Here is an 11,585-nt window from a genome sequence, read left to right on the forward strand (position 1 = left end):
ATAGGATCTGATGTAGTTCATGTTCTACTGTTTTACGTCAGCTGGCTGGACTGTTGAGTGCCTTCATATTATATTTGATTATCTGCTTTGAAGATGATTCAATTTAATATGATTTCGTTACTGTGGTAAATGTTTAAATGTATAAGACAAAGGTCCAAATTAAGCTGTCGTAATGGAAATACTGGATAGATTAATTGTGCAAAGTGTGGATTTCAAATTGTATCCTGTTGAAAAATAGAGGCATTACATATTATGATATATTATGAAAATGGCTTTTATTTAATTGTTGTATTCTAATTTGAGCACAGAATAACAGTAAGTGTGAGAGCTAAAGCTGCATCATTAAATACTAACATTAAACCAAATTTAATGCAATATAGTTCTCTAACTCAAAATAACTATCATCAACAATTTAGCCTCTTTAAGCTCATTGTTTTGTTTTTAAAAGACATAAATGTTCTGTTACTTTATGACTGAATCTCACCACACTCATCAACTCTGTTTCCAGCATCAACAGGAAGCCCTTTTCAGATAAACCCACTGCACCATACCATACACTACTTTACTGAAAGTCATTTGTAGCTACTAGCTGGTGAATAAAGAGCACATCTAGCTGGTGAAGATCCAAACATTAATCTCAGGAGTTGGTATAGACCAAAACAGAGCTAAAGTGCCCCATGAGTTTTGGAATTACATGAGTTGGCCAGAAATACGACTCCAAGTGGTAGATAATGTTGCTCTCTATCCGCTTAATGTGCAAGTATGAGATCTGTTGCTAACAAGTTGGCAAAACAACTTTATAGCTTGATGATGTGTCAGGGCTGTGTGTCTCTCGCCGAGTTTGGCCCCTAGTGGCCAAAATGGATTAAAATGGGTTTAGCAACAAGATTGGTTTTGATATCATAATACATCAATGTAATCAAGTAACTAACAAATTAACATGTGTTTGGCTATGGACTAGGAAAAAGTAAAAGTGAAGAACTAAGTGTCCGTAAGGGGGTAATTAGTGGTAATTTATTGTCAAACGTGCACTTTGTGTTTCCATGACGTTCACCACTTTTTTCTTCACTGATGTACACTCAGTCCAGGTCTGTAATTACAGTACAGAAATTTCAGTGACTGACACCGGTCTCAAGTGATCTGAGATCAGCTCTTTAGTATGGTATGATGGTATGTAAGAAACATAAAATAACACGGGGCACAGGGCATTTATAACAAGAGTGAGTGTTAAAAATAAACTGCCAATATGTTTGGACTGCAAGAAGAATTCCAGAGTACATTCCCCATAAGCGGGGGTGGCACAGGAGGTCAAATAGAAAGGCCTATTTGTGTACTATCCAAGAAGAGAACCATAACCTCAAACGAAGCATGAGAGACATAGAAACATCCCACTTAACTGAACTGACTTTTCATGGGTACCTCCATTAGGTATTTCTGAGCCATAGAAAATGGGAGAGAGTTGGAAGGGGGAAGGAAAAGGGGACAGATGAGGGGTAGAAAACCCTAAACTCTTTGCTATCTGTCAGTATGTTTCATTATGTGGTGATGAGAGCAGGGAGTCGTTTGATGTAAGCTAGACAACAGGGGGCCTTTCTTTGCAGTACTGGGGCTCAGGAATGTGCCTGGGCACAGGAGTAGACTACGAAGGCCCACACACACATTAACACACACATACATGTAGGAAACCATGGTAGAGGCCTCCTGCCTTTGATTTGCTCCTGAGAGTCGTAGTCAAACACAATGATGTTTGCACAGCAGAGAGAACTTCTCAGTTCACTAAGACTTACAATACACTTGTAAAACATTACACCCAAATCAAAGTGCGAGTAAGACACATATTCATTGTGTGGTTTATCTTTATGGTCACTCCTTCCCTCCTGTCAGGAAACTGTATAGTGAAACTACTCTCTATTTACACTGGAGATGTTTTTCTTTTACTTTAACATTGCAGTCACTAAAAAGATTTAAGAGGAGTCAGTTTTCAACCTTTCACAGCTAGCATCTGAGTCCAACTTCTGTTTAGGTTGTCAGCAGGCACTCACTCAAATTGTGACATATTTTGGTTTTAAGGCATATCTCTTCTTCCTATTGGAGCTATAACACAATAGTCAGGTGCCCAAACGAACATTGACACAGGCTTGTATTCCTCCCTGTTCATTCTGGCCAGTAAGAGATCCATTACTGATGTGATTTCAATGTACTGTAAGTGATGGAGGACAAAATCCACATTGTGAAACCTCACCAGTAGATGCTACTAAATCGAACACAGTAGTAGTTTATTTGAAGCTAATATGAGGCTTCAGCCATCAAAATTAGTCAAATCAAGTTATTACCTTTAACAGTTAGTGGCGTTTTTGGTGCCTAATTCCCCTTTCCTTTCTATTACAATTCATCCACTGTAGCTGAACAAGATAACACTGTCCATCACTAACTTTGTTTGACTAACTCAGTTGGCTGACCCCTCATATTACCATCAGATAAACCTTTAAATACATTTAAAAGCAAGGACTATGGATTTTGCTCCTTATCACTTACACTGTTAATGCATTTGTAAGGGATCTTCTAATAGTCAGTATGAACATAAGGAATTATTACAGCACGCAAAACCTGTTTAAATGTTCATATGAGCACCTGACTGTTTAGAAGAACTGAAGAGTTGTCATGATGTAACAAAAGTGCAGATTGAGTCATCACTCATTAGATCTGATAGTCAAGATCAATTTAGCGATTGGAGATGTGGTAACTACTGTGGAGAAAAAAAAGACCACGTTAAACTCTAACAGTACTGGTGATTCATGCAAAGTTTACATTCCTCAGTAGAGCCAAAGGTTAGGCAGGAAGTGCATGCAGTAGTGGAGGGTTGGGTCAAGGGGTGTGATAGTGTCCATAGTGTACTCAGGTTATGAAAGGTGTTGACTGAATAAACAAAATGAAATGAAACTGATACTCCACATACATCTTTAAATGTGTGGGTCCAAGCCAGGGTTAACTCTTTCACTGTCATCTCTCCCTCCACTTGAGGCCATCAGCAAGCAGAGGGATGCAAGAAAGAGGCTCAGAAGTGAGTGTGGGTGACCAAGGTCTATTGAATAGGTGTGGGGCTTTATACGTAACCTAAAAGTTATTTGCCCAGCTCCTCCTTGGGGTGAGGTAATGAGTAATGGGCCACACCAGTCATTAAAGAGGCCGGTTATAAAGACATAAAGGTCCTTCACAATCAATATTTCTGTATGCACATAACTTGACTTGAGTGGAGGGTGTTTTCTTGGAGTCTAATTGTCAATTCACAGTTTCTTACAGTACATGTCACCACTCCTCTGAGGTGACATTCAGGTCAGTTTAAGCTGACAGATATGAGTGAGTCTTCAGAGAGGCATATATTTGCTTTCCTATCTTGCTGTGCTGCATGTGTTAATCCAGGCTTGTTTGTTTGGAGATTACTGTCACATGTGCTACCAGGACCACTGTTTGTGCTCCACTGAACTGTAGCCTGTCACCAATGTAGTGCAAAGAAAAACACAGAACCATGGCTTGGAGGGATAGTCACACCACATCAGATACTACTACACATGGTGTTAAAAGCAAGGGTTACAACAGTTTACATTCCTGAAATAGACTTAAAATGTGCTGTATGTTATTTTTGTGGACGCTGTCACAGAGCAAATACATGATCGTTCATTCATAATCAAATACAATTACTACTCATACTCCCTTTGTGTCTTTAGATAATTTTTTTTATCTTTTTGTACAACATTTTGACATTTAAAGTAGGTGCAAGAGTTGTATGAGCAGTAAATCTCAGTGATTATACACATTTGAGTTTCCAGTATTTTGTAAGGGTAACAGTTAGCTATGCAATACATTTACCATGTAATGCTACCTGATTAATCACCATAGCAGCCTGGTTCTTCAATATCACTACATTATACAATTTATTTTATATATTATTATCATATATTGCAAGTATGTTACAGGAACACTACTCAAAACTATGATAGACCACTCTTTACAATCACTTTTTGACATCAGTGCCTTTAACATTAATTCATTTTGTATACATTCAAATCACCCACACCACCCTCTAAATCACTTCAAAACCATTAAAACATTTAATAATAACAAGTCTTTTTTTGACTTGATTTAGGTGTAGCCCACCAGACGGGGCATACTAGGAAAGCTCTTGCGCATGCTCATGCACTTCTCCTGGTCCAGGAACAGTGAGTTGGCCTTGATGGATAGGTCATGCTCCAGGGTCACTTTGGTCTTGACAAGAGTCTGCAGAGTGTTCTCCGCCTCCATCAGCCTCTCCCGAAGCTTATGAATGGTGTCTTCGATCTCTCTCACCTCACCCACAAGTCTTAACAAGGAAGGACAAAGAGAAGCATAAGAAAGTCTGAAGTCTATAAAAACATTTCCTGCTGTAATATTTATTATAGTCTTTGTAATTCTGGAGACAGTGATAGGCTAAAATGTTACTATTGGTAGAATTTTGTGATTGGGATTAAAACATATTTTAATTATTCTGATATTCTGATCAATGTAGGTTAATGGGAAAGTGCATCTCTGCTTGCATGTGTGTTATTCTTAACATTACAGTAGTTGTTAAGGTACAGTTAGCCAGCTTAATGATGTAATTGTACTCTGTAGCTAATCAATGGTTTATTTGTCATTGTAGTGTAATGTTTCTTGTGAAGTTTTGTTTTACAAGCTACTTAATGTAAAACAGATGATTTCACTTTCTGAAATCCTGGTTTTGTCTTTCATATCTACAAGTCTAATTATGTGGCTAATCATTCTAGCTAGAGCCAAATAGCCACCAATAGTTTATTTCCAATTTTACCATGGTCAAAACAAATGAACTGATGAAATAGAAATGTATTAAAATATATATTATATACATTTAAATAGATACTTCTCATCCCCAAACTATACAGTGATAGAACTTTTTTCATTTGAATATTTTCATCTTCAACTTTCAACAATCTTGTCTGTAGAAAACATCTATTTACATCCCATGTGTGAAATAGCACTTACAAATATGTAAACTACCCACTGGCAAAGCAATGTTAGTTTTGTAGCTACCTGTGGTGTGGGTTGTCCCTGCAGAGCTCTATGTTGGGTCTGCGAGTTCTCTCCTCCAGCCTGGTTTGGGCCACTTTCAAAGGAGATTCTTTGTCTCTCAGGGCTTTCTTCAGAGACTCAATCAGCATCTCAGTCTGAAAAATCTCTTGTAGAGTCTGGGTGAGGAGACAAGAAAGACACAGTGTGAAATGACTGAAAATTAAGTAATTGTTCAATCATGGCTTTAACAGTGTGAGTGTCTCATTCATGGAAATAGCTAGCTGGTCAGCTCATGTGGCTATTAAGGTAAAAGAGGAGTGATTGACAAGAGAAGGAGAAAGACGTGAAGTCTGAAGTGAAGAGGAAAAGAACAAGTCAAATAAAAAAAACCTGGAAACTGCAAGCTTCAAATCAGCTGAACACAGAGCTCTATAGGCCTGCTCTGTCCAAACTCATTTGATGTAATTTAATTCCAGCGATTCACTACTCTTTGCAAACGACAGTGACTGAGGTTTATTAAGTACCGTGTGCCCTGTATCACAGCTACTGTCAGTGTGTAAGCCCATCCAACCACTGATATGGATTCAGAGTGTAACCCCTGGCAATTAACCAGAGAACAATGGGATCCAGTGTAGAATATTGCACAAGCAATGAAAGAAGCATCTATTACCATTCCTCTCTTTGGACATAAATGTTTTACAGTAAATATGAACACAATTGACTGCAGGCCATCTAGCAGACAACAAAGATTTATCTTGTCTTATCTGACATTCGTGCAATGTACACAATTTTTGCAGATGGTACCTAATATGTCACTTAAACACACCGAAGGTCTGTGGTGTGTGCTGAAAAGAAAAGGGAATGGTACAAACACATGATCTCTTCCTAATAAATGGCAAATTTAGTTACCCACTGCTGTGAGACAGTAAATGGATTCTGTCTTTTTCTTTAAAGTAGAGCCATGTGATCGCCTTCTTGAACCTACTTCTTTATTTTTACTTGTAGTTTTTACATAAAACATAATCAGATCAGGACAGAGCCGTGTTAAATAAACAAAAAGTAGAAAACTCAAATTTAAATTATGATATTGTCACATAAAATTTAAATATGATGGTGACCTTTGCCAAGTGGGTTTGCAGACTGTTCTTAGTGTCAGCAGTTTCCGATATGCGGTTGGTGAAGGCGACATTGACATTGTTAAACTGGCTCCACATCTCATTGGACGTGGTGTTCAGCAGGATTTCTATCTCGTCCCTGAGCTTGTGGGAGGCGGCTCGTTCGCTCTGGGAGTGCAGGATGTTGTCGTCTGTGAACTTGGACCACGAGTCTGGCAGAGAGAGTCTGACAGAAAGAAAAGAAAGACACATTGTTGAAGGATGATACTCCCACTGTCTTTGAACATGCTGTATATGGAAAAGACTTGGGTAGAATATTTTCAGATACTTTTTATATGGTTGTTTCACTTTTCTGTGATTGATTGATGAACATTTATCTGGACACCATCCTCTCTCCCAAGCTTGTTTAAAAAAATGTAAGGAATATATGATATAACAAAATAATATGGAACAGTTTTTATTTGATCACTGAAATCTATACTCACGAAGGATCTAATCTATCAATGCCTCTACAGAAGCCGATACCATCTGACGTGTTCCTCAGACGATGACACCTGTCATCTATCCTCTGAGCTGTCATTTTATCACTCATATCTCTCTCTAATTCATGCTGGGTTGCCCGGTTTGACCTAAGGAACCACAAAAAACAACACAAAAACAAAAAGATACAAATATTTCACAATAAATGTCAACCTCCATTCTGTACTTTTGGAAATAATCGTGATATACAATGCTGCATTTAGTAATAGTTCATTTATCATTTTCCACACTCACGCCAGTTGAGCGATGGCCCTGTCCAGATGTCGCCTCATCCTTTCCTGACATGATTTTATGACTTCCACTTCCTTGTTGAGCCATAAGTAAATACAAGAGATAGAACCTGATTATTTCATTTATTAGGTTGTTACCAGATATCACAAATGCATACACTTTGACACGTGCTTTGTTATTACCCTTATGAGATCTTTCTCTACATCGTCATGTACCAGATCGATGGACATCCGCTTCTCTCTGTGGTACAAACACTCTTGAGACACCTGTTGACAAAGTGATCATGACTACACGAAGTTGAGAGGGTGTATAAAAAGCATAATTAAAAGTCACTTGATATATAATATTTTATTTTGTTTTGACATTCTTATAGCTGAGGAATTATGTTCATATTGGACGCTTCCATGACTCACGATTTACATGCAGTACTAATATTCAATATATGCATGTGTCTATTATGTGACGATAGGGAAAATAAAGATGTGGAGGTTGGGTTGGTGGATTGGCGTGTAGCAGGAGATCAGACTTTGTGTACTGTTACACACCTAACCCTGCATTTTTTTATTAATCATGACCACAATCTTTCCCTTACTTTACACATGTTATAGTTCCCTAACCATAACCCTTCTTTAATCAAGGTTATTATTGAAGGGAATTGGACATTTTGCACAATATTGACTCAAATATCTACAATTTGTTTGGTGATAGGATTACATATATAATACAATGGTTCACCTCCATTCTCCACTTTCAGTTACCTGTAGAAGTCCCCAAGGAAGCCTCCTGCCACATGATCTAGAAAGGTGTCTATGTCATAAGATCTCCAGCCAGATCAAGTTGACTCACACAAATGACCAATGCAGTTGTAAGAGCTCACTGAGGCGACCTCATTTGACCCAATATGGCAACTGCAGCATTTTAAAGTGTTGTGAAGGACCAGAGAGAGTGACTGTTGCTACAACTAAAGCGGCCACCCAAGTCAAAACTGTTTCACCAGTGAGAGATACCATCCTGAGATACTGTGATATGCATGAAGTATGCATAAAGTGAGTGCACTAATGATTTCAAGACAAACCTCCTTGTAGAAATTTAAATATTTTCTGCAAATTTTCCAGTGAAATAACTGGGACAGATTCAAGGTAACACACACTCATTGAAGTATATTCCTTCCATCCTCACCTGAAGGGGCCCCTCAGTCTCTGCCAAGGCTCTCTCTAGCCTCCTCTTCACCTCAGTGAGGGTTGCTATCTCTGTCACCATGTTGTCAATCTCATGGCTTAGCTCAGACCTCCAGAAGACGATGTCATTGAGCCGCTCACCAATGTTCTTGCTGGTACTCTCCTGGGTTCGTCTGGTCAGCTGCTCTCTATCCTGCATTAGCCGGATGGTGTCTCTTCTTAGTCTCTCTGCACTTTTCCGGGATGACTCAGACTCCCTGTAGTTGCTTTGGTTGGACTTGTACCAGTCATCAGGAGTGTAACGGGTGGTCAGTGTGCTCCTGTTGGATGGGTAGAACATGGTCTTGGCTCGAACCAGATCTAAATTCTCTCGTTGTATAGAAGACTGGGTTGGGATAGCACTGCTGCTCTTGTAGTAACTGTTGGTCCTCCACTGGTTGGCACTGGCATTAATCGCCAAGATAGGCTGGGTGTTGCGATAGCTGGATGCCATGGTGGAGATGGCAGGGAGGAAGTGACTGGTTTTTGGCCGAGCATATGTGGCTGTCAGAGTGGATCCAATCAGCTCCATATTTAACTCCTCTTAGGGTGGATTTCTGAGTCAAGTGCATAAAATAACTTTTCATGAGATTTCCCTACTTTTAAAAGAGATTACTTATACAGATCCAAGAATTTGAAGACAGACATTCAGATGAATCAAATTTAGTAGACTCATGATAGGTTACATAAGTGTATTTCTAGAAATTATGAACATGTATTATGTAGCTCATTAGAGTTAACAGAAACACAAAGTCACAAAAAAGTATCAAAGCATAAAAAGAAAGCCTTACCCAGATCAACAGAGGTTTTCCTGGATATTCAGCCGGCGTCTCGATGCAGGCAGAGGCTACCTCTCTGCTGTGCTTACCTGAAATGAGCTCAAGAACACACTAAAGGTAAACTGACATGCATAATAGATAGACAAGTTTGCAAGTCATTCATTCAGCCAGCCAATGGTAGTGCACACTCTACAGGAGCTGGCCTGTCCAAGATTTCTGTTGACACAAAGGCAGTTGCCATGGGTTACTGCAGCACACTGCATGGGATTTTCAGATTAATGGAGAGCAGGTGTTTTTACTTTGTTATACTGGGATTGCAGAATGTCACAACAGTGTAGATTGACCATTTTGGTTTTGTAATTTGTCTTTTTCTTTCTGTTTGGCTGGAGATATTATTGGCTCACAGCAACTCCAAATAAGCTCACTCTGTGTTTTCCCTCAAAATTATACACCTAGGGACACATTTATATAAACACTACGGACTTGATGCTGCTCTGCAACTATGCCTTTCTTGGCAATAATTTAATAATAATATTGATAATGCACTTTTGAAAAACAGAATTACTAAGTACAGAACATACATAAAATATGGTAAGTAATTGAAGTCATGGGGACAAAAGACATGCCACTTATCAAAGCAAGTATTTCAGAGACAATAAAAATGAATAAAAACAAACACACAAAAAGTAAATAAATGAATGAAACAAATTTAAAAAAACACTGAAATCAGTTATTTACAGCAGAAGTGTTTTTTGAGAAGTGATTTAGCTTTAGCTTTTAGTCATGACTTTGAAACAGATTACAGGGTTTTGCCTGAGAATCTCATGCAAGACAGATCTATTGTTTTATTTCTTATTAGATAGTGAGCAATCTGAGGTTTGTCCTCGAAGCAGAACAGTTCAGTTGGTCTCTAGGCAGCATCAGATAGCTCGCCCTCACCCTGAGAACCTAGCTGTCTGTATGGATTACAGTCACCTGTTTAATGATTCATGCCACAGGAAGAGTCCACACAAACCCCTGTAGCACAGAATAATAATCTGTGTTGTGTTACCTACCATTGCAAATGAGGATCATTTACACTAATCTGTTCTGAAGGGGTAGGGCTGGATAGATGATAGTCTGTTTTCCACTACACAGGCAAGAAGAGCTGTAGCCAAGAGTAACTCAGCGGGCCTATCTTTACTACAGAGTTTTGTCCCGATCAAAATATACACATAAGATTGTTTTGTCATTTAATCTACAAGGTCAAATTGGTTGGTGCTTACATGTCTGTGTGTCTGTGAAGTGATAGTTTGAGCAGCTTTCAGTGTATTAGTTTGATTAGTCAAGCTATTACCTTCAAAGGCATTATAAAATGGAGTGTAATGTTTTATAGTGGGTAATCAAAGCACAGAAGCTCAAGTTTATTGTAGTATATCCAGTGGTGGATGATATACAGTACATGTACAACATGGTATATTTAAAAGGCATCAAAGCCAAACCATTGGTGCTTTTTTGCTGAAGAACCAGGTTGGTCTCTGGCTGGAAGTGTTGATGTAGTTGTAGCTTCCGGTCAAAAGATTTCCAGACAACAACAGTTAGCAGTTGATCGTGAGGATTTCTTCTCTATGAATGGGAAACCAGTGACTTCCAGTCGCACTTTGAACAAACTAATAGCTCTCTGGTCCACGCAAGCACACACCCAGTAACGAGTTACTTAACATAGTAATCTCAATGAAGCAACATTTCAGGAGTGTGGGAACCTCGCCCAGTAGAGGGAGACTGGGGCACTATCATCAAGCGAGGCCTGGTAGGGGAGCTCGCTGGTGATAGTCTGGTGGCTGGGCCTTGACTCATGAGGCTTGGTTGGGGACAGCCCGAAGAAATGACATGGAGTCGCCACCCTTTGGGCCCAACACCTGCAGGAACAAAGACTAAGGTCGAGTGTGTTGCCAATCGGGCAGCAGGCAGGGTAGTAACTGTAATAATATTACCGAAATCCTATTAGTAGAGCACTGCTTGTTTTGTTACTGCTAAAAGTATATTACTGTAGCTGTCAGTAATGATGGCTATGTGATTGGTTTGTAGGCGTATATTTCTTGCCCTGAAACCTTCCCTGTGTCCAGTATTTTAAAGGGCATGGCTTGGTGGTGTCTTCAAAGAGGCCGCGCTGTGCTCACTATTTTGTGGCTCGTGGTCAGGCTACTATTGTTATAAACATGGAGGTTTAGATTTAGAATGGAATGACATGTCATTGCTCCACCCCTGTGGCCTCAGCATCACTTAACATGGCTAGGTTGAAGAAGGCCACCCCACATACCTCTGCCACCCTGACCTCAGCCGCTATAAATACGCCCCAGAAAAGCATGAAAAGCCAGGCCTCGTACGAAATTCCTCCCCTGGATAGAGCTGTGACAACCTCTAGAAAAGCGCTTCCTAGTCCATCTCCCCACTGGTTTCAGAACGTGAGGGAAATCTTAGAGGAGCCTATATATACTCCTGCCTTGTGGCACATGAGAGTATGTTGTGAATTACTGCATAGTAGAAATGTCTGAGAGAGCAAGCGTGCTGTCCACTCCACTAAGAGCACAGTAACACTGAACTGAGAGCTGGCATGTGCATAGAAATAAAAACACAATAAATACCAGCTTTTAATTAAATAT

The 11,585-nt window shown here is 39.5% G+C and overlaps 1 protein-coding gene across 1 annotated transcript; it reads right to left on the reverse strand.

Moving 5' to 3' along the window:
- Window positions 1–4,140: 4,140 nt before the first annotated feature.
- On the reverse strand, window positions 4,141–8,696 carry tekt3 (tektin 3). The gene is made up of 7 exons (XM_053341701.1): window positions 8,127–8,696; window positions 7,130–7,213; window positions 6,951–7,021; window positions 6,662–6,805; window positions 6,180–6,402; window positions 5,083–5,237; window positions 4,141–4,357 (listed from the first exon to the last, which is right to left on the reverse strand). The coding sequence occupies exons 1-7, from the start codon at window positions 8,694–8,696 to the stop codon at window positions 4,141–4,143; spliced, it is 1,464 nt and encodes a 487-aa protein (XP_053197676.1).
- Window positions 8,697–11,585: the final 2,889 nt, after the last annotated feature.

This window comes from Scomber japonicus, chromosome 20 (assembly GCF_027409825.1).
Source record: "Scomber japonicus isolate fScoJap1 chromosome 20, fScoJap1.pri, whole genome shotgun sequence".
Taxonomy (NCBI): Eukaryota; Metazoa; Chordata; class Actinopteri; order Scombriformes; family Scombridae; genus Scomber; species Scomber japonicus.